The 24,210-nt window shown below is 42.8% G+C and overlaps 1 protein-coding gene across 3 annotated transcripts in view; it reads right to left on the reverse strand.

Moving 5' to 3' along the window:
- Nucleotides 1–24,210, reverse strand: part of MTAP (methylthioadenosine phosphorylase) — a 53,047-nt gene that overhangs the window by 27,778 nt on the left and 1,059 nt on the right. For 2 of the 3 annotated variants that reach the window (XM_077965289.1, NM_001261737.1), the window contains 3 exon segments: nt 12,570–12,656; nt 11,321–11,379; nt 9,900–10,067 (listed from right to left, as the gene is read on the reverse strand). In XM_077965289.1, the coding sequence (XP_077821415.1) occupies nt 9,900–10,067; nt 11,321–11,379; nt 12,570–12,656 (314 nt within the window). 3 annotated transcript variants of the gene reach the window in all.

Here is a 24,210-nt window from a genome sequence, read left to right on the forward strand (position 1 = left end):
GGGTCCTCATCAGACACCAAATCTGCTGGCAACTTCCCAGCCTCCAGGACTGTGAGAAATTTCTGTTGTTTAGAAGCTACCCAGTCTATGGTATTCCATTATATCAACCTGAACAGACTAAGACACACATTTACACCCTTGCTTAAATATAAAAACAAGGCTGCAAAAACCTCCAGTGGCTACCTCCCAATAGATGATGATGCAATAACATCTCCATTTTAGATTTCAAATAATGGCCCCTCCAAAGATGTCCACATGCTAACCTTTAGAACTTATGAGTATATTACTTTAGATGGCAAAGGGGAACTAAGAGAGCAAATGGAATTAAGGTTGCTAACAAGCTGACTTTAAAATAGAAAGGTTATTCTGGATTAACTAGGTGTGTGGCATGTCTTCACATGAGTCCTCACATGTGGAAGACGGAGGCAGAAGAGTCAATGTCAGCATGATGACAGGTGAGGACTCCACTGCCATTGCTGGCTCTGAAGATGGATGAGGGCCATAAGCTAAGGAATGTGAGTGGCAAAGGGCAGGGAAAGGGATTCTCCCCTAAGCCTCCAGAAAGGAATGCAGCCCTGCTGACAATTTTTTTAGTTTCAGTGAGACCCATGATACACTCCTAAATTTACAAAACTAAAAGGTAAGGTCTGCTTCTTACTCTTGCTTTAACCAGTAAACCCCTCTAGCTAGGCAAGGGGACTAATTTTTATCTCCCAATTAGCTTGGGATCCTACTGGAAAACATGGATTTCAGGGACTGACTTATCCACTGGCTTTACCACTCACTAGCTGTGTGCCTCTGGGAAAGTCACTCTCGTCTCTCTGCACCTCAGTTGTATCAGTTTCCTTAAACGGGCGCAATCCCACTGACCTATAAAGTCCCCGTGAGAACCGAATGAGACTACATGAAGCAAGTGCTTGGCATTTGTCACTATCATTTATGGAAAATATGCTTCTGAACATTTCTTCTGCCAATCCCAAAGTATGACATATTGATGGGCCTCAAGTCAAGGGTATCCAACAAATTGCTTAAGGTTGTCAAGCAGGGATATGTGATAAGAAGTTAGCCGACAAATTTAAAAAAAAACCCTGCCTATGGAAAAGTAAAGGAGACAAAATGATGTGTTCTGGCAAGAAAAATGAGTTCAAGACAGTTAAAGAGAGAACACTGGCACTTTCAAAGAGAGGGAGAAAAGCCTAGACATAGATTGACTGGTAGGTTGTTTCTTGAATCAAGACTCTTACATTGGCTTGAAGATAGCCGTTGGTTAATACGTTTCCTTTGAGGAAATGTGGTGTTGCAAACAAGCTGAGGGCAAGCACCCATCCCCCAGCAGAAGCAAACACAATCATCGACCTCTGAGGACGTTTCAGAATATGGTCTGTATCCACAACAAGCCCCAACATGCAGAATCATGAGTCAATTAATTTACTGGCAGAGCAGAATAACGGCTGCTCATAAGGAGGATGGTTTAGGGGAAGTGAATCTACCCATCATTTAAAATATATCCCAAAAATCAAACAGCAGCGTGAATAGGCAGTCATGAGAAAAAATTCGGACAGAAACAACATCAGACTAAGAAGTGGAACAATTCTGTCTTAATAACCAGAAGTAAGTGAGGCTCACACATGTAATCCCAGCACTACAGGGGGCCAAGGTGGTTGCAGCCTTTGAGTTTAGACGTTCAGGACCAGCCCAGGCAACATAGTGAAACCCCGTCTCTACAAAAACATACGAAAAATTAGCTGGGAGTGGCGTCACACGCTTGTAGTCCCAGTACTTGGGGGCCTGAGGTGGCAAGATCACCTGAGCCTGGGAGGTCGAGAGGCTCTAGTGAGCTGTGGTGCCACGGTACTCCAGCATGGGCAACAGAGTGAGATCTTGTCTCAAAAAAAGAGAAGTGAAAACTTATGAATTTGGAGCAATATCATTAAGATCCTCCTACTGTTCTAATATCAACAGTGCCCCTGAGTGCTGATGGTGGCATAAAAAAGGAGGAAAACCAATGGATGTTTATATCCCAGTCAAGCAAGGCTGCTTAATAAACAGGTAAGTTTTCCCTTATTTTCTATTATATTTCATGAGATCATGCTAAACAGTAGCACAAAAATAAAAATCCTCACTCTACACAGGTGGTGACAACAATCTCTTTGGGCCTCAGTTTTCTCACTTTTTGTAAAAGGGAAGGATAAGGTAGACAGAAGATGTCTTCTACAGCTATGATAATAAGCAGTGTCAGAAACATAGTAAGGGCCTAAGTTTCCTCAACTATAAACTGGAATGACTGCTGTATGCCATAAGTGGGATTAACTGATTGTGACACCTAATAGGAACTCAAAAATGGGTAGTGTAGGATTTTTAATAACAGGATATATTATGGGAAGTTAATAACACAACTAGGTTATGGAATAGAACGTAAGAATGAATCTCATCCAGGGGAACAGTGGACACCACTTCAAGGACAGCTACAGACAAGAGGATGGCAAAGAATGGGGATGCAAGTAACTGGGGAAAGGGAAGGTGAAGGAAGATGATGAGTTCATGCTTAAGTTTCTGTCTTCTCTATAAAGGTGGAGGTGACATTCTCAGCTAAAGAGTGAGGGAAATGAGGAAGAAGCAGTAAGAACAGTAAGGGTTAAAAATAGCTGTTGACAGGAATGAGAGAAGGAGCTAAATAAAGGCTTCTTGCGTAACTCTTTACCGTAAAACACTTTCTAGTCATCAAGAGACAGAAAGAGAATGACAAAATACTTGACATCAGAGCATACTCCCAACCTCAGGGACCAGAGCTTTATGCTATGACATAAAGTTCTAGGGGAAGCCCAGGCAGGGCTGGTCTCTGGGAGAAGGAAACAAGACTGACATAACTGATCCTTCAGCACTGTGTTTACAGCGGGGCTTTCCTGATGAGTAAGAATGCGTGACAAAAGCGAAGTCGAACCCCTCCCAGTTCTAGCAAGAAAATAAGTTGAAGAAATCATCTGAAGAGGGGAGGATACCAGAACGTTTAGGAATCAATTCAACACTCTCATTTAGCAGATGAGGACATTAAGTGACAAACGAATTTCACAGCACAGCCAGGAAAGAATTCTGGATGTCCTCACTTCTAAGCTGGGATTCTTTCACTGCATTCTTTGAGAAGGTAGAATCCAAACACGGGCCTTGGGCACAACAGGCCAATATGTTATTAGCCACATTTTACAGAAACTACTTAGCTCCAGGAATCACACTGTGCTTCCTTTAATATTCAGTTTTTGGTCATATTTTTCTCATTGTAAAAAAAAAAAAAATCAATGTCTGCAAAACATTCCTGATAAAGAAGACTATTAAAAAAGAAATCTCATCCTTCTCCTTACTGATATGTTTGCAAGTTTCATCTTGAGATACTTCTGACAGTGACAGCAGTTGAGCAAGTCCTACTCATCTGATCCTTTTTTAAAAAATATGTAGCTGGGTGCAGTGGCTCATGCCTATAATCCCAGCACTTTGGGGAGGCCAAAGCAGGAAGATTGCTTGAGGCCAGGAGTTTGAAACCAGCCTGGGCAACATAGTGAGACCCCCATCTCCTTAAAAAAAAAAAAATTAGCCAAGCATAGTGGCAAATTCCTGTAATCCTAGCTACTAGAGGGGCTGAGGTGTGTGGATTGCTTAAGCCCAGGAGGTCGAGGCTGCAGTGGGCCTTGATCAGGCCACTGCACTCTAACCCGGGCAAGATCCTATCTAAAAAAACAACAAAAAAATACAATGTGGGCATCTTTTCAAACAGTTTATAGATCTTGTTTTTCTTAGATTTGCATAATAAATATGGTGTACTGATTTCCTACAATCATCAGGATTAATGGTAAAGAGAAAGAAGAGCAAGTGTAGAAATTGCTGGAATCCCCTGCCCATGTATCTTTAATGGCATGGACAGTTAGTAGTTGGGGGTGAAAGAAAGGCCATATCACCAGTTCCCCCACACATACAAATGATTGTGTAGAGGTATCTCACAAGAACTGGGCTAGAAAATGGAGGGCCCATGTACCACAAGTACAGGAGGAAACAACAAAATGCCTCATGATTTGAATAAAGCAGCTGGCAGGGAAACAGTCTTGCTTTGCTCCAATGGCAAAAATCCCATTAAAAACCAATCCTGTGCACCACTTTATAATGCATCATCGAAGTTGAGCTTTAGAAGTCGGGTGGGTGCGGGAGGCAGGAAAGAGTCATGCCTTTCTTCTCCATGGCTGATGAATAAAAACTAAGCGAAGGCCAGTGATGCGTAGTCATGCTTCTAAATTTCTCTAAGTCTCATTTACTTTGACTCTTCTATGAGGTCTTTTTTCCCCCATAAACAGAACATCTTGCTTCAGTTTCCCATAAGTGACTCAGTGAGAGCCAGGTGTGCATACATACAAGGGTGTGTACCACAGGAGAGAAGTTCCAAAATTATGGACTTGGAGTACATATCTTATGAGAGCCTTTTAATGTATAAATAGCCTGATGACTTTCTTTCAGGACAGACCAAAGGTCAAATACTTTCCCCAGTTCAAACAGACTGTTTAATCGCTGCAAAGAAGTGGAACAAATCCCACTGCTAACCATCTTTTACCCTCAGTGGCCAAATGACTTGTGGCTCTAACAATGGGGACCTTGTACAAGTTAAAAGAAATGGATTAATCTAACACAATCCAGCAGGAGGCATAGGCACTGAAGAAACCTACTGCAGACAAGCCTTCTAGACAAAGTGTTTGGTAGAGATTCTGATTTTCCTATTTTTAATTTTTGGTTTGGGAAGAACACTACACACAGAGGCCAGGACCGATGGCAAGGAAGCATCAGGAAACTCGTCCCTGTGCAACAAAAATGGGAAAATGAAAAATATAACCCATTCTTTTGGGTTCCAGAGCAAGATATATGTTGCTTTCTATGGATGCTCTTCCACAAATGAAAGATTATTATTTTCACTTTAATTGCTATGGAATTTCCTCAAATGAGAAAGACACAAAGACTGACTGCACATACGCAAACATACTTGAGCCTACTGCACTCTCTATCTCTCTTTCCAGGACAGTCATACCCAGAGTTCCCCTTTTCTCATGCCCAGGCTTTTTAACTTCATCAGCTGTAATGTAGCATGAGAAAGAGAAGAAAAAATATTTTCAGAAAAGAATGACGTTTTTCTTAAAAGAGCTTCCAGCATTGTCAGAGTCCTTCAAGAGTATATTTCATTACCAGAGCAGAAATCTAATGTTTCTAAAAACAACCCTAAAAATCAGCCACATGTCTTTCTTAAGTCTGAGGTTGGTCCCCCTGCCCTGCTCATGCTGGCACTGAAGGAAAAGAAAGTGATGTGCTTTAGCTTGGCCATCTATAAAATAAGAATAGCCATATTATTAAACAATCTCGATAGCCTTTGAAGCACACTTTAGGATGAGGATTTTTTTTTTTTTTTTTTTTCTGAGACAACGTGCTGACAAAGTTATGGCAATAGGTCAATGTGTGTGGTTCTAGATAAGTCCCTGGAGAGAATACAAGGGCAGTGTAGGGAAAAGGAGCCTGGGCCAGGCACAGTGGCTCACAATTGTAACCCCAGCACTTTGGGAGGCCAAGATGAGTGGATCACTTGAGGCAAGAAGTACAAGACCAGCTTAGCCAACATGGTGAGACCCCATCCCTACTAAAAGTACAAAAATTAGCCAGGTATGGTAGTGTATACCTGTAATCCCAGCTACTCAGGAGGTTGAGGCATGAGAATTGCTTGAACCCAGGAGGCGAGGTTGCAGTGAGCTGAGATTGCATCACTGCAGTCTAGCCTGGGTGACAGAGTGGGACTGTCTCAAAAAAAAACAAAAAACAAAAAAAACAAAACACACATACACACACAAAAGAGTGAATGTGTGTGAGAGAGAGAGAGAGAGAGAGAGATGGTACAATTCAGCCCTCCATTTGTAAGAAAGAACCAACATGCAGTGGGTAAAGTGATTTGCCCAGGGCCAAACAGAGTCAAGATGAAACCTCCTGATTCAATGCTCCTGCCCCAGCTGCCCTGGAATCTATAATCCACCGGGTGGCTTTACAGGATGTTACAATTCTGTTAAACAAGTTGAGGCTGTGGGTATGACTCTGGAAAACCCCAGGCTAAAAATGGCACAGCCTGTAGCTATTTGTATCTGATGCCATCAGCAAGTGGAGGTAGGAGATGCCTGTCTCAACACACCAAGATTCACTTTACTAAGAAATGTGCTATCAGTAAAACACATAGAGGGCATTACCCACAAGGCAAAAAGTTCTGATTCTCTTCTGCTATAAGATGTTCAAACACATAATGAATTATATACGTGCTCAAGCCTGGTTAACTGGAACCCACTCAGCTCAATCAAAGGCAGTAGCACTTAAAAGATGCATCCAACAGCAATATGATGTTAGCCACCTAGGTAATTTAAAAATGTCTAGTGGTCACTGAAAAAGTAAAAGAGAAACAGGTAAAATTAACTTTAAAATCTTGTCTAACCTAATATATTCAAAACGTTATCACTGCAAATAAGTAATCAATGTAAAAATTGAGATTTCATGCTAAATTATATTCTCTTAGGGATCCTTCTTTTTTTTTGAGACGGAGTTTCACTCTTGTTGCCTAGGCTGGAGTGCAATGGAATAATCTCGGCTCACTGTAACCTCTGCCTCCCAGGTTCAAGCGGTTCTCCTGCCTCAGGCTCCCGAGTAGCTGGGATTATAGGTGCTCACCACCACACCTGGCTAATTTTTTTTTGTATTTTTAGTAAAGACGGGGTTTCACCATGTTGATGAACTCCTGACCTCAGGTGATCTGCCTGCGTCAGCCTCCCCAAAATGTTGGGATTACAGGCGTGAGCCACCGCGCCCTACCAGGGATCCTTCTTTTAACAGATTCTTTTCTCCTGCTGTTGCAAAGTAGTATCAACTAGTGGACCCTCCAGCCAGTCCGCCCACACTCTCAATAATGGCACTCAGTTATTCAGAAGGTTAACACATGCAAGATCCCACAAAAGGCACTTGTTAGAGACTTTGAACTTCCAAGGAAACATTAAGAAGGCAGGTTATCCATATGTCTCATAAACAGAAAAATACTAGAAGATCTTAAGGTTACCTGGCCAAGATGCGCTAAGATAGAATGAAACCAGATCTGATGGCAATACCTGTTCTCTTTCTAGTCTCCATCTTCTGACCCAACTGCTTTCTTGAAAGAGCCAGTATGTGACTAAAAGATCTGGGAAATGCAACAGCATATAGTTATATCATTTAACTAACAAATTAACCCAAGGCTCAGTGCCCAATTCGGACTTTACAGTATCATCTGTAATACTTCATAAATCTGGATCATCCTGAATATGGAGTTTTGTATTCTGCTCTATTTAGCAATCATATTATAATCATTTTCTTAAACTATTACCTCCAAACACATGGACGTTGACAGCCATTGAGATTATGATCAAGATGTTTCCAAAATACAAACTCCAGCCTATCCCTCTATTCAAATGACTATGTTCAAGCCCTCAAAAAATACTGACAGAGCAAAGATGGGCCAGGAACTGTGGGCATTGGTGATATGGTGCAAACAGGGCAGACAGGGTCTCTTATCTCATATGACATATTCTAGAGGGAAACAGGTCATAAATATATAGTGTCAGGTATAAATACATGATAAGGACATAACTCAGGGTGAGAGACATGTAACCACTTTAGTCTAAACCAATTATTTATTAGGTTGAACCACATGAAACTGCTGATATTCAACCATTTCTGACCAATGGGATGGGCAATTTCAAAACAGTTTCATTCCGTCAGGAAACAACCAAGAATGCTTCTGATGGACCAGAAATTATAATGAATCCCTGAAAGGCAGAAGACACAGTGGCCTGGACTGGACAACCCTCTCTCCCACAGCAGAAGCTCTAGGAGAGGGCTGTGAGTGCCGTAAGCTCAGAGATAACTGACGGGAGGAGCAGCATGGACTGAGGTGGTAGGCAGGGTGATTGGATGGGGGACTGTGGAAGGATCCCCAAATGATTTAACTCTGTGCTACTCCCCACTCTCCACCCAGCCCAGGGGGCTCCTGTCTTCATCCAGAGCATTTTGAGAGGCAATTATTTCTACTAGGAATAGGGGAGGGGGTGGCCCTAGTACAGCGGCCCCCAACCTTTTTGGCACCACGTAAGGAAACTAACTGAAAGAAAGTTCCAAAAACACAACCTGATTAAAAAAGTAGGCAAAGGACTTGAATAGACATTCCTCAAAAGAAGACACATAAATGGACAACAGCTGTATGAAAAATGCTCAACATCACTAGTCATTAGGAAAATGCAAATAAAAACCACAATAAGGTATCACCTCACACCTGTTTGAATGGCTTTTTTTTTTTTGCTGTCATCCAGGCTGGAGTGCAGTGGTGCATTCATGAATCATTCTAGCCTTGACCTCCCAGGCTCAAGCGATCCGCCCACCTCAGTCTCCTAAGTAGCTGGGACAACAGGTGTATACCAACACACCTGGCTAATTTTTGTTTTATTTTTTATAGAGACAAGGTCCCATTATGTTGCCCAAGCTGGTTTCAAACTCCTGGGCTCAAGCAATCCTTTTGCTTCAACCTCTCGAAGTGCTAGGATTACAGGCGGGAACCACTGTGCCAGGCCACAAATGACCTTTATCGAAAAGACAAAACATAGTAAGTGTTGATGAGGATGTGACAAAAACAGAACCTTTGTATACTGCTGGTAGGAATATAAATACAGCCGTTACTAAAATTCCCCAAAAAACTAAAAACATCAACTACCACATGATCCAACAATCCCATCTCAGGGTGTATAAGGAAATGAAATTTTATGTCAAGAAAGACATCAGCCCTTCTATGGTCCCTGCAGCATTATTCACAATAGCCAAGACATGGAAGCATCATAAATGTCCAACAACAGATGGACAGATAAAGAAGAGGTGGTCGATATACACAACGAAATACCATTTAGCCTTAAAAGAGAAGGCAATTCTGTCAATTGCCACAACATGGGTGAACCTGCAGGACATTATGTTAAGTGAAATAAACCATTCACAGAAAGACAAATACTGCATGATCTCACGTATATGTGGAATCTAACTAAGTCAAACTAATGAAAGTAAAGAGTAGAAAGGTTACCAGGGGCTGGGGTTTTGGGAGATGTTGATCAAAGCACAAAATTTCAGTTAGACAGGAGGAATAAGTTTTTGAGATTATACTGCAGGGTGATTATAACTAATGACAACGTATTATGTATTTCAAAATTGTTAAAGTAAAAATCAAATGTTCTCAGCACCAAAGATGATATGTGGGGTAATACGTTAATTAGCTTTGCTAATCATTGTACAATGTATACATGTATCAAAACATAATGTTATACCTCATATATACATTTATCATTTGTCAATTAAAATTCAAAAACAAAAACTCACAATGAAAAGCTTAAAGCAGGCTGGGTGCGGTGGCTCACGCCTGTAATCCTAGCACTTTGCACTTTGGGAGGTCGAGGTAAGTGATTTCCTGAGGTCAGGAGTTCAAGACCAGCCTGACCAATATGGTGAAACTCCATCTCTACTAAAAACACAAAAATTAGCTGGGCATTATGGCAGGCGCCTGTAGTCCCAGCTACTCGGGAGGCTAAGACAGAAGAATTGCTTGAACCTGGAAGGCGGAGGTTGCAGTGAGCCGAGTTCATGCCATTGCACTCCAGCCTGGGTGATGAGTGAGGCTCTGTCCCCCCGCCCAAAAAAAAAAAGAAAAAAAAAATGGCAAGAAAGTCTGTGGCCCTACCCTCCCGGTTTCCCTGCTGGTTCCCAAACATCGTCCATTTGAGCTGGAAATGACCAGCTACAAGCTACAATAGCCTAAAGCATTTTGTATGACTGCTTACCTGTCAATGAATTGATCAATAATGACAATATCACCGGGCTGAATCTCCTCCCTCAAGGAGCCACAGGCTGTGGTCACTATGACATGTGTACAGCCCTCTTCCTTCAAAGCCCAGATGTTCGCCTGGTAGTTGACCTTTGAAGGCATGATGGTGTGCTGCCTTCCATGCCTAAGGAAGGACAGAAGAAATCGTCAACCTGTGATGAACACACCACCAACTGTTTTCTCCTAGAGTCCAGAAAAAATTAAGTGATTCTCTAGCAATGACCACAGACTAACACAGGGGGTCTCCTAGAACCCACTCCAGTGACCAACTAAAACTAAAATTTAGGTTCCCTGGATTCTGAGAAGCCACTTCTGTTTCAAAAATGTAGACTGGCAGACAGAGCGTAGTGTGGTTCCCACTGTCATGCTCTGTATAAAGTGTCAGTGAACCTGGGACTTGCATCTGGCCATTAGAAAATGGCAAATGGGCTATAAGTCACTCCCATGATTAGGCTCTACCTTGCAAGCATGCACGTGAGATTCTCCTACTGGCCTCCTGCATGCTTGCAAGGTACAGCCTAGCCATGGAGGTGACTTCTAGCACCTTTGCCATACCCTAATAGCAAGCAGCAAGCTGCTGCCAAATGAACAGCCTGTGGAGCAGGCCACACGACGGAATGTGAACCACCTCTAGGAGCCAAAGGCCTCTGCCCTGTAACTTCTAGGAAGTGAATTCTCCTACAACCACATGAGCTTGAACAAGGACCTCAAGCTCCAGATGGGAACTCAGCCCTTGAATATGCCTTGTGGGGCCTTGTGCAACCACAAGCAGAGGATCTGCTAAGCTGTGCCAGACTTCTGACCAACAGGAACCAGGAGATCATGTGTGCTCTTTTAAGCTGCTAAATTTGTGATAATTTGTTACACAACAGTAGAGAACTCATACATATATCTTGACTAATTTCTAACAATGGTATAAAAATGACTTGGCCTCCTCTGCAATACGGAGCAGCACCAGCCTCCTTAAGGAAACAATAGCACAGACACAAGTAACCCACTTCAGAAGCCCTAAGCCCACTCTCCACAGATATATAACTACTACTTGCAAGAGGTCATTAATGATGGATTGTTTTTCTTTATCTTTATAAGAAAGGGGAAAAAATGAACAAAACATTTCTTCTTGCATTTAGAACTAAAACCAGAGCTTTGATTTTAGTCATCTGATCTACTTTCCCAATCTAAGGGGCAAGGGCATGAGATCTTTGATCTCCTAAGTCAATATAACTTAACCAAAAATGAAACATTGTAAATAAAGGTTACTAAGATGTTCTGATTCTGTCAACATATAAAAACTCATACCTGTATCTTTACTCTTTCCAGAATTTAAGTTTAAATTATCCTTTAGTAGTAACATCCAAAAAGCTTACAATACCATACCTTGCAAGAAGGACGCAATCAACATTTTTTATCTTCCCCAAAATTAAGGCATCAGATGGCTGCATACAATGAAAAAATGTCAATTAATTCAGTGATTTAAAAACAGGTATGTAAATTAAAATTATTCAACCACAACAGTACTCATGGAATCTGAAGAGTCTGAGGATACAACTTAGAGAACAGGCAAGATCTGATTATCAATATAATCATTTAATCAATCACTTATTGATCCCTCTTGCAAGCATAGATTCACAGGACTCAAGGTTACCATGAGTACCTGTGTAGGTACCATTTAGTCAGATCTATTCGTAACGAGTACCCCAGGGGACTATGACGGTAGACTGGTCAAACTTAGATGTGTCAAGGTTATTGGGCAGGTTCAAGAACAGGTATGAGGGTGAAAGGCAGAAAGGATAAGAAGTCACTGTCATGACACTAAGAACTCAGCACTGGAAATGTCTGCTTGTGTTAACCAGGTCTAAGATGATCCTGGAAATGACTTGAGGTAACAAAGGTTGGAAAGACCCTTAGAACCAAGGGGTTTAAGAAAATGAACCAAGATGACTGCAGGACTGGGAGCACGCAAGGTCAACCTAAGAATTTAGCTGAAAAGGAGGGTTTGGTTGGGACAGCCAGATAGAGAGATCTTACAGAAGGACCAGAGGACATAGCAATATGAAATTAGGAGAATGCAGACACCCTCACCCTGGCATAGGCTAAGTGACACGGGATTGGAGAAAAAGCAACCTCTCCTATAAAAGGAGGAACGTTTTATTTCTAGCTCAGTTATGCATTCAACTAACATGAGGCATGTTCTCATTCCCCAAAACAGTTCTTTTCACTCAAATGCCACTTCATAATAATTCATCCTATTAGTCATCGGCCTGTCCCGTAATTAGTGTGGTGTGACCTATTGGCCCCATATTAGGTGATTTGAATGTAGATTTGAAAAGTACAGTCTGGAATGAGTCTGTGGTCTGAAATGAGTATCCGATTTCTAGCAACAGAATTTGAGAAGTGATGTACATATCCAGTAGCCATTTTCTCAAAACATCAAAGTCTGAGGCATCCGTCAGATACCTTCTCAGCTGATGGAACCCAACAGTAGCACTTCTGGCCCTCTCTGCTGTGAGCAGACAGCCCTGGGCTGCCAAAACAAAAGCAATTTTTTTTTTTTTTTAATTTAAAAATCAAGCCAGCAAGGAGAAATGAAAAAACTAACATGTCTCCACTAATTGGACATATTAACCTTGCCAAATGGAGTATCCACATATTTTTCAGTTCTTCCTTCTAAAATTTCTGGATCATCCAGGCCTGTTCCACCAATTATTCCAATCTAAGAGAGAAAAAGACAGAGAAGATTATTGTATTTGGTAATTTTTATTAGAAATAAAATTCTAAGCAAATTCATTTATTCATATGCTCTTCTCCATTCCCACCAAGCCCTATTTTTTTGAAATCTGAAAATTACTGAACAACAATCCACAAATATTTCAAAGCCTTCTATAAAAACCAACAAATATTTGAAGGCCTTCTATATTCTAGAAATAACCAAAATGTAGGGCACCTTTTTGGACTACATCACATTTACTTCTGACTGTCTAAATTACAAGTCAGCACAGACAGGTACTTTAACCAACTCAAGTTAGAAAGTCAAACCTAAAAGTAGGCAAATATGGTAGTGGAAAGTACCTTCTAATCAATTTTGTTTCTCTGTCAAATGGACTACAAAGTAAAGAATGTCCAGAAGACTGCTGCGATATAAAATATTAGGTATTCCATTTGGTAGTGATTTCTCCTCACTGTTCTATTTGATAAAGAAATGAGAGATTATCTTTCCCACGCCATTAGAATCACAGAGCTAGGAGAGAATGCAGACAGAGGAGACTGAAATAGCATGAAAAGTTACCCGCATATACATTTATGAAAACAATCATTCATATATGTATGCAAATTCATATTTACATATTATAGATATACATATAGGACACTCATGTATACTACTCAGTAAATACATTTATGTAAACATAAATAAGTAATTCAAAAGGTAGTTATAAGTTTTTTCTAAGTTCATGAATTGTATTGCATTTTTCAGAGATTATCTTGAAAGTCCTTGTCTGAGTTAAAGAAACCTGAGAGTTGATCTAATTTGATGATTAAGAAACAGAAACAAGAACAATTATAAAAATAAATAAATATTAACTAAACTGTTAAAACTAAAAATTAAGTAACAAATCATTAGGGAAATTTCCTTGGGCTGGTACTTCCTAAAGGACAAAGTAAATAGTGCCAGGCTAACTTTATAGAAACCTAATTAATGCGAAGTGACCTGGGCATTGTTGTTTTTCAATGAAAAGCTTTAAATCTATTGTCACTTGGGTAACTAAATAAATTAGGCCTCAAGAAAAAATTCCAGAGTTAAGAATTCAGTGAACATCTGAATTAAATAATTTTCAGGTCAGGTTACACAAGTTGAGTCCTATCAACACGTAAAAAAATGGTTACCTTTCTGCCTCAGTTTCCTGAAAAAAACAAAAAACAAAAAAACAAAAGCAACAACAACAAAAAACAAACAAGAAAATAAGGACAATTTAGTGAAGTTTTTACTGAAGAACTCTGCCTGTTTCCCATGACATGGTTACATAATTTGTGACTGTCCACCACAATTTCCTTAAGTGGCAAAGCCAGGTTTTGATGTTGGCGCCATCTTGTGGAGGTATATTATTAAAACCACAACAGGTTAACGTACTTTATGTCAATGAACTTAACATTATTGTTAAAGGGTAACCAGTATTATAGCTTTCAAATCAACAGAAGTGTTCACTTAAGTCAATAAATTTAAATAATGGCACTTCAATAGAAAATAACAAAAATTCATGCTGTTTTAGGAAATCCCAACCCTTCCTTAGCCTGGCTTCTCCAACTTATCCTTCATTCCATGGACCTCTGAAGCACTACAGGTCATGAGGAAGCTAAGAAACCATCCAGCTCCCATCCTCACCTGGGACACAGATACGAACTGCTGACTCTGAAATTACTCTCAGCCAACTCCCTGGGATTCAGTTACTAGATTTTATCACTACCTTGACCTGGCTGTCTCTGGGTGTTCCCTGAGCCATGGCATCTCAGATTCTGGATTCAACACTGGATGCTCGGGATCAAATACACAAATCAAGTTGGGCTTTGTTTGGAGCCACCCTCTGAGTTTACGTGAACTTGCCCAGCATTGTAGCAGTTGTTGAGAAATGCTAACCAGGTGTCCTGCTGAAATTCAGAGCCCCTGAGCTCACTCTCAGCAGCCCCAAGCTTCAGTCTGCACCACCTGACTGCATAATGACTCTGCACTAGGTAGCTGGCAACTCAGCCCTCAGCAAGGAACGTGTAGTAGCCCTGGACATGAAAGCAAGAGTGGCTACTGCTCTGGAATGATCTGCTGGCAAGCCCATCCATTCACTTAACTAGGTCCAGTTGTTTATGGAAACCTACATTGTGCGACGGATACAGGGACAAGCGTAGCAACTGAGTCACGCCATCCCAGGAAACTGGACCTCTAAGATGGAGGCCAGCAGGGCCAAGATGTGGCCAATGTCGCCACCTGCTGGCTCCACAGCAAAGTACAACTGGGATGAAGTACCCAAGCACTGATGGCCCAATGCTATCCACATTCCCTTGAGTCTCTAAGTTTGTGTCAACTCAATACTGCCTTAGTAATAAAGTGACTGTGTCTGTGGACTTACATGTTATAGGCACTGTGCTAAGTGCTTCAGTGGTCTTACCTTATTTCATCATCACGACCATAAGATGGGCCCTACAGAATGCTACCCATTTTACAAATGAAGAAAGAGAAGCATAAAAACTAAAAACATCCAAGAGCAAATCATAAGGAGCAAAGCTGGGATAGAAATCCAGGTCTTTCAAGCTTAACCACTACGATCTGCCCTCTCCCAATATCCCCTGGAGTCCTTCATAACATTACACCTTATTAGAAAAGTTTTTTTGGTCTCCATGTTATGAGGCATCATGCTCAGAGAGGTCAAGTTCATGACGAAGGTCACAGAACAAGCACAGAAACAGTGACTCCAGGTATCTGAGTGAATCGTCTCAGAGGGGAGGAAAACTCTCAATGACTTCATCCACGCTCAGGAAACAATGACAAGACCCTGCCAGGCCTCCTGGGCCGGAAGCGTCAGTCCCCAGTTCAGTTAATTCTAGACTGTGTAAGAAATGTGTTCAAGACCTGAGATGGAATTTCTGCCCAGCAGGACTTCTTTATTACACAAGATAGAGTTCTGAAATATGGAGTCAATCAAGGTCCTTGAAAGATTTTAAAAGCTAGTGGCTCATGCCACACTTTTCCACTGACTGACCATCAAACCAAACTTCTCAAAACTAGACTTTCTGCATTGATAATAAAGCTCTCTATGACATCTGCTTCAGAACCCTAAAGCTGCCCACACCTACCTACAGTGACTTGAACCACCTGGTGTCTGCAACCATGAGTGGGGTCACCATCTGTCTGCACTTCCCTGGCCAACTCAATGCTGACTTGCAGAAGCTGGCCGTGAACATGGTCCTATTCCCCCACTTGCACTTCATGTTTGGTTTCGCCCTGCTGACCAGCCAGGACAACCGGCAGTACCAGGCCCTGATGGTGCATAAGCCCACCTGGCAGATGTTTGATGCCAAGAACATGATGGCTGCCTGCAACCTCTGCCATGGCTGCTACCTAATGGCGGCTGCCATGTTCAGGGGTCACATGTCCATGAAGGAGGTGGACAGGCAAATGCTTAATGCCCAAAACATGACAGCAGCTACTTTGTTGGTTGGATCCCCCAAGATATAAAAACAGCTGTATGGACTTCCCACCCTGGGGGCTAAAGATGTCTGCCACCTTCACTGGCAACAACACTGCTATTTAGGATCTGATCAAGTCCATCTCAGAGCAGTTCACAGGTGTGTTTCGGTGCAAAGCTTTCCTGTACTGGTACACGGGCAAGGGCATGGACGAGATGGAATTCACTGAGGCTGAGAGCAACATGAACGACCTGGTGTCTGAATACCAGCAGTAGCAGGAGGCCACGGATGAGGAGGAAGAAGAGTTTGAGTGAGCCAAGGAAGAGGTAGGTGGCCTAAAGCCTTCTGTTACTGTGTAAAGGGTGGAAGTGATGTGAACCCTTTATTCACACACAATCTGTTCTATGACAGCCATGTCTTACTGTATGTGCACTTGCTGTTCTTTGTGTCTTGACATCACATGTTCTAAAGACACCCCAAAGAAAACATTTTCATAGTGAAAAAAAAATTTTTGTTCAAGAGCAAATCAATCCAAGGGTCTGACTTCTCTAAGACTGTGAAAGCATTTATCCAAATACCAGCTCACCTGCTCAGAACGGTTACTTCCAGCAATGTGGAAAGGGTGCATACTAGCCCCTACTCTGTGTCTATTTCCACTAGTACCTGGCTACAAAGGATTTTACCAACCCTTCTTCGTCCCAGAAACCATTCACCATCACTTTGAGGCCTGGGCGCACTGCCGTAAGGAACCCAGCACTCTACAATGGCATTCTCAAAATACCATGACCCCAAGCATTTCAGACCAGCTCATGCCAGGGAGATGGGCTCCCTCTGAGTGCCTCAAGCTCATGATGAGGTAAGTGAGCCAGAGCCGGAGCTGGCACAGCCCGATCTGAGCATTGCAGTCCTTCAGATCTGGTTGCCATAACAATTTTGGCAAGCACAGCAGACAGAAGCCCTCATTATTAGGCTGACATGGCTTTGAGTCCTGTCAGGGCCTTGCAAAATCCCGGAAGCCTAGCTGTATGGGAGGGAGCAACCAACTGTCTCAGGCTGGGAGGACTGTTAAAAACCTGCAATAGGGTCCACAGGGATAGCTGGGGGCTTCATCTCAGAAAAGACACCCCCCTCTGTAGGCCACCGTTGTAGGTAATGGTTATGGATGGAACTGTGTCTCCCCAAGTTCATATGTTGAAGTTCCAACTCTCAGTACCTCAGAATGTGACTGTATTTGCAGTTTTTAAAGACGTAATTCAGATCAAATGAGGTCACTGGGATGGGCCCTAATACAGTATAGCTCATGCTATGGTTTGAATGTGGTCATCTTCAAAACTCATGTTGAGGCTTGTTCCCCAAATACAGTGATGCTGGGAGGTAGTACCTTTAAGAGGAGTTTGAGTCATAAGCCGCGGTAATAATCCAACCCCATTAAGGGATGAATGCAGTCCCAGGGGAGGGTGTTCTTGCTCTCATTGAGTTGGATTAGTTCCAGTAAGAGTGGGTTGTTATGAAGCCAAGTTTGTCTCTCTCTTTTTTGTGTTTCCTTTTCCTATCTCCCTGGTCTCCCTTTCATTTCTTTTTTTTTTTTGGAGACGGAGTCTCGCTCTGTCGCCCAGGCTGGAGTGCAGTGGGGTTCATGCCATTCTCCTGCCTCAGCCTCCTAAGTAGCTGGGACTACAGGCGCCCGCCACTGTGCCCGGCTTATTTTTTGTATTTTTAGTAGAGACGGGGTTTCACCGTGGTCTCGATCTCCTGACCTTGTGATCCGCCCGCCTCGGCCTCCCAATCATTTCTTTTACATAAACCTCTTTTCTTTATAAATTACCCCATCTCAGGTATTCTGTTACAGAAACAGAAAACAGACTAAGAAAACTGTTGTCCGTATAAGAGATTGAGATATAAACACATACAGAGGGAAGACCCCGTGAAGACAAATGGAGAACATTGCCATCTACAAGCCAAGGAGACTGACCTTACAAGAAATCCACCTTGATCTCACCTTGATCTTGGACTTCTAACCTCCAGAGCTGTGAGGAGATAATGCTTCTGCTGCATAAGCTACCCAGTCTGTAGTGCTTTGTTATAGCAGTCCTAGCGAACTAATACAGTGACTCTATATTTTAGTCGGATAAGCTTGGACGACCCAAGGGCTCAAAACATCCATGGTTTTTATTTGACCAAACCCCCCTTGTAAAGTACAGATAGCAGTCTAAAGGACAGACACCCTCTTGAAGACACACTTCACCTGCTGAAATGGCCAGATATTTTCAGAGAAGGATTTTCCCTAATGCATACTGTATTTGTTAGAGCTCTCCTATGCTTGTGGAACAACAGTGGGACCCATCCACTTTCCTGAGCCAGCTGCTGGATACTAGGACGTTCCCCCTCTCCTGCTTTCAATACCAAAGCCCAGGCCCCAGGGATTCTGATTAGCTGGGCAAGGCGTAGTTTGTTTTTAAAGCTCTGCAGGTGGTTCTAAAGTGCCCTCAGAACTGAGCAACCTGCTCTAGGGCCTAGACCATAAATTTCTAAAACGTGGGCTGAGTGTGGTAAGCTGAATAATGCCCCTGCCCCAAAGAGATCCTAGCTACATCCTAATTCCCAGAACCTGCCTCAAATATGATTAAATCCAGGATCTTGAGATGGGGAGATTATACTAGATTATCTGGGTGGGACCTAAATGAAATCACAAGGAGGCAAGAAGGTCAAATGAGGAAGAAAGTGATATAATGATAGAAGCACAGGGAGAGAAAAGGGGACATGATGTAGGGCCATGGGCCAAGAAGTCCTGGTGCCTCTAGAAGCTGAAAAAGGCAAGGAAATGGGTTTTCCCCATAAGCAACAGAAACTTATCTCCTCACAGTTCTGGAGGCTAGAAGTCCAACATTCAGGTGAGATTGGGATTGGTTTCTTCTAAGGTCAGTCTCCTTGGCTTGGAGATGGCAGCGTTCTCCACGTGTCTTCACATGGTCTTCCCTCTCTATGTGTCTGTGTCCCAATCTCTTACAAGCACAACAGTTTTCTTAGTCTGTTTTCTGCTTCTATAATAGAATACCGGAAACAGGGTAATTTATAAAGAAAAGAGGCTTATTTAGTTCATGGTTCTACAGGTTCAGAAAACTGAAAAAGGCAAGGAAATGGATTTTATAAGAGGAACCAGCCCGACAGACACTTTAATTTTAGCCCTGTAAGACTCATTTTGGATTTGTGGACTCCAGAACTGTAAGAGAATACATCTCTCTCTCTCTCTCTCTCTCTGTGTGTGTGTGTGTGTGTGTGTGTGTGTGTGTGTGTGTGTGTGAAATAGTCTCACTTTGTCACCCAGGCTGCTGGAGTGCAGTGGTGAAATCTCAGCTCATTGCAGCCTCAACCTCCTGGGTTCAAGTGATTCTCCTGTCCCCAAGGAGGTGGAACTATAAGCATGCACCACAATGCCTGGCTAATTTTTTTTTGTATTTTTTGCAGAGATGGGGTTTCACCATACTGCCCAGGCTGGTCTTGAACTCCTTAGCTCAAGCGACCTACCCACCTCAGCCTCCCAAACCGCCATGATTACAGGCATGAGCCACTGCGCCCGGCCTCATTTGTGTTGTCTTAAGCCACTCCATTTGTGAAAATTGTTAGAGCAGCAACATGAAACTATTACACTAAGGGAAGAGCTTGTTAAAAATGCAGATGGTCACCCTTTCCAAAGCTCTCTAGGTCAGTGGCTGTCAAACTTCAGTGGACATCTGAATATTCTAAGGCTTGTCAAAACCTAGATTGCTGGGCCCCAGCCCCAGAGTTTCTGATTCACTGGGACTGGGGTGGGGCCTATGAACTTGCATTTCTAGCAAATGACCAGGTGATATGAATGCATGACACACTTTGAGAACCACTGCTTTAGATGCTTTTGAGGCACAGACTGGAATGCCATGACAACAACCACAGGTAAGGATCCAGGATCCACTGCATACAAACATTTTCCTTAACTGCTTCCTCAACTGCACCTATAGGGGTAAGATTTTTACTTAATCCATACAATTATCAAGAGAATAAAGGGAAATAATGTATTAATATCAGTCACTGTTTCTGTATGCCCTACCACTCCTGGCAAAAATAAAAAATCAAAATAAACTTCCTCAAAGCAACAAAAAAAGCCCTTATTTCCTCCTTTTACTCTGCTGAGCAGTACAAAACCTGGCTGCTCCTACCTCTCTTTGGCAGGTAGTCTTTTTGTGATTTTGCCTTAGGGTCCTCAACTAAATGTCAAACAGCTCTCCTGGGGGTGTCTGGAAACAGGGCTATTTCTGGCTGTTGTCATGACTACGGGGAGTGCTAATGGCATTTCTGCGGAGGGGGTTAAGGGTTGTACTCCATGTCCCGCAATGCTTGGGACAGTCCTACAAAAGAAGTAATTGTCCTGCCCAAAATGCCCTTGTGTCCCTAGGCAAAAAAATGAAGGCTCGTTGGTCATCTGATTTTCAACTGGGGCCTACGGGTTGTCCTCAGTTTCAGATGGCCACACTAGGACTTTCAGGCTGAAGTCGAGACAGCCAAGCGGAGAGTGTAAAGGCCCATGTTCCACAGTCTACAAACCATGACTTGTCCATCTCCCTTAATATCATTATGTTTACAGCTCACTACCAACCCACAATGGGACCATATCCCCTCCTTGTCACAGCAACCATGATTAACAAGTTGTTGTTATTACTATTATTATCATTATTATTTTGAGGCAGGATCTTACTCTTGTCGCCCAGGCTGGAGTGCAATGGCGCAATCTCTGCTCACGGCAACCTCTGCCTTCTGGGTTTAAGGGATTCGCCCACCTTGGCCGCCTGAGTAGCTGGGATTACAGGCGTGCAGCATCATGCCGAGTTAATTTTTGTATTTTTTGTAGAGATGGGGTTTCATCATGTTGCCCAGGCTGGTCCTGAACTTCTGAGCTCAGGTGATCTGCCCATCTGGGCCTCCCAAAGTGTTGGGATTACACGCATGAGCCGCTGCGCCTGGCCAAGTCTTATTTTTAATCTCCCAGAGTGAAAGCTGGGAGGCTGCCCAGGGGAGTCATGGTACACTGCTGGAGCCCTCCAGAATGCCCTCTATTTGGGTGCCAAAGACTAGTTTGGCCCCCTCTCAGGAATACTACCTGCCCTTGGCTGATGCTGGAGGACAATGTCTCCCTGAGGTCCTCTCAGACAATAGCGGTGTTAATCCCATAGCCTCTGACTCCTGCTGCCGCTCTCCATGGCTACCCCCTAAGTAATAGCCTTACTCCCTGCCTGGACCACCTCTCACTGCAGTGAACCACAAAAAAGCCTGTTTCAATTACTCTTACTGCAGGTGGTTTTCTCCTTCCCTCAACCTGCCACCCACTCTGCTCCTACAGCAAAGAGGCCCCTCAGCATCTCAGCCTCTGGCCCCCTAACCAGCAGTATCTGGGAGGAAGGAATCCTACACTCACCCTCCTTGGCTCCAAGGAGTCACTCATGGCCCCTTATCGCCCACTTTGAAATGACCCATCTTTTTGCTTTTCCAGGTCAAAAGCAGAAATCATCCTGTTCTTCTTCCCGCACTCCCCACATCTTACCTGCAAATTCTATCCCCAATCTCATTATTCCTCACCATCTCCATGGCTCCCACCCTAGACTTTAGCACCAACACCAAGACTTCTGGCCTGATCTCTTAGCTCTTCCCCTGCCCACTGGCTATTCTGTACACAACAGCCAGGGTAACCATTTTAAAATGTAAATCAAATGCCACCTGCTGCTCTTCAACAGTTTCCAAAACATTTAAAATCAAAATTCTTGATTGTGGTCTATAAGGATGGCCTTATGAGCTGCATCCACCCAATTCTCACTGTGCATCCGTAATTTCCATTCTCACTACACTGAGCTCACTGCTGCAACACCTTGGTTTTTGCTCTCCTACCCCCATCTCTCTCCTCAGGTCTTCACTTGGATCTTTATCCTTATTTTCACTATCAGCTTGTTTAAGTCCATTCAGGCTGCTATAACAAGGTATCTTAGGACTGCATGGCTTATAAACAGCAGAAATTTCTCACGGTCTGGAGGCTAAGGTCACAGCAGATTCAGTGTCTGGGGAAGGCCCACATTTTGGCTCACAGATGGTGTCCTCTCACTTAGTGGAGGGAATAAGGCAGCTCTCTAGGGCACTGATTCCATTCATGAGGGCTCCACCTTTATGACCCAATCATGCCCAAAGGCCCCATCTTCTAATACCATCACATTGGCGATTAGGTTTCAACATACAGATTTTGGAGGCAGACTACTGCACAGCTTAAAACCCACCTCCCTAGGAGTCTTTTCTGACACCCCTCACCCAACGGAATCTTATTGCTGTTTCACTTTCATGTCAGTTGGTTTTCCGCCCTGACTAGAATATAAACTTGAAGAAAATAAAGGCCTTGCTTACTCAAAGATGCATCCCCAGTGTCTGGCAGGTATTCAATAAATATTTTTGAATAGGATTCCACCAGTAGATGGCTAGATTTGAAAGATTTGCCAAATATTATACTGCCAATCCAAAACTCAGTGGAATCTTTCACTTGCATGAGTTAACTGCACCTCTTAAATTGAGAATGAATTTAAGATCCCTTCCCTGTTCATATCTCTATTTTAAAAAGAGAGGTACTTGGGCTGACATTAAAGGAGTACCTAGAACTGGACTGAATGTGTTACATGTGTTACTGTATTTAAATCCAGCCACCTCTCAAAGGACCTGCCAGCGACACCAATGGGGCTCAGACACACATGTGCCTCCTACACCTCTACCTGGGTGGTGTCCAGCGGGCACTGGAGACAGCCTGCTTTCTACTCGCACTCTGCCTCCCTCTTCAAGATGGACATTCTATCAAGTGCTCATTTTAATTGTGCATTAAGTCACAAGAAAACAGGGCAGAGAGACCACACTTCAGATTTCAGAAATGCCTCACATCTAGTTGGTGGAATGCCAGGCTCTAGGCCCAATTGTGTCCTTATCTAGGTCCAGCTGTGTAATTCTGGACACCTTAGCTGACCTTTCTGCGTCTCAACTTTACACCTGCAAAAGGGATTTGTGTGGTTATACGGATGGTCTTGAAGGAACATTTTCCAGTCCCATTATTCAATAATTTGGCAATAGGATGTAGTTTTTTTTAACCTATTTTGCTCTGGACACTGGCACCTCACATTTTCTATACAGAATGTTGCCTTAGAAGTCTGGGGAATATGGTGCTGGCATCATGGAATCTCAACAGCAAAGCTGTCATCTGTTCTAAACTGAAGGAGAAATCAGCAGGCAGTCCTGGCACCATATGTATCTCTTAATTTTATATCCAGAAGCTTGCCAAGATCAAAAATACACATTATTCAATATTTACATCAGGTCTCTGAGAATCACACTGCCCATTCTGCACTTAAATGCACTGCATTAATTTGAAGGGAAACCGTGTGGCAGGGAGAATGCTAATCAGATTGAAGTAAGACTGTTTCAAACACCATCTCTCTATTTTTAATGGCATTCGAAGTGTATTCCTGCAAGGGTAAGGTGAAATGTTGTGGCCTAATGATACCTAACACAATAACTTAATAATTGTTGGGGAAAAGGTCATTCAAAATTAATCTCAGTTCCCCCACTTATAAGCACTACCACTTAATAAGCTTCAACCATGTGCAACATAGACAATTTAATTCTAGCTCTCCCAGCAAATTCGGCAGTAAAATTCTCAGTTTATAGATGAGCACCCAAGAGTAGTCACATACTTCACAAGAGTTTCATGAAAACCATTTCTGCCTTGTTTCCACCAAACCATGAAGGCAGGGGCGAGGCCTTTTATAAATAGTTGCTGGATGCAAGATTCTTCTCAAAATGACAAAATAAGTTTCATATGTAAGTCTGGATGCAACACCCTTCACCATTCCTCTCATTCTAAGTGGCTCATTTAAACCTGCAAGGGCTTAATAAACTAATCTGGCTGATTACACAGTGACCGCAGAGATTCGCCTTCTCCCGGGAAAACTGCAGTCGAGTGTAGGGTATCGAGATGCTCTGGAGAAGATCGCAGACCTTCCTATCCCATAGGTCAAACATTTCTAAAAATCAAACAAGTTAAC

The sequence above is a fragment of the Macaca mulatta genome, chromosome 15, assembly GCF_049350105.2.
Source record: "Macaca mulatta isolate MMU2019108-1 chromosome 15, T2T-MMU8v2.0, whole genome shotgun sequence".
Taxonomy (NCBI): Eukaryota; Metazoa; Chordata; class Mammalia; order Primates; family Cercopithecidae; genus Macaca; species Macaca mulatta.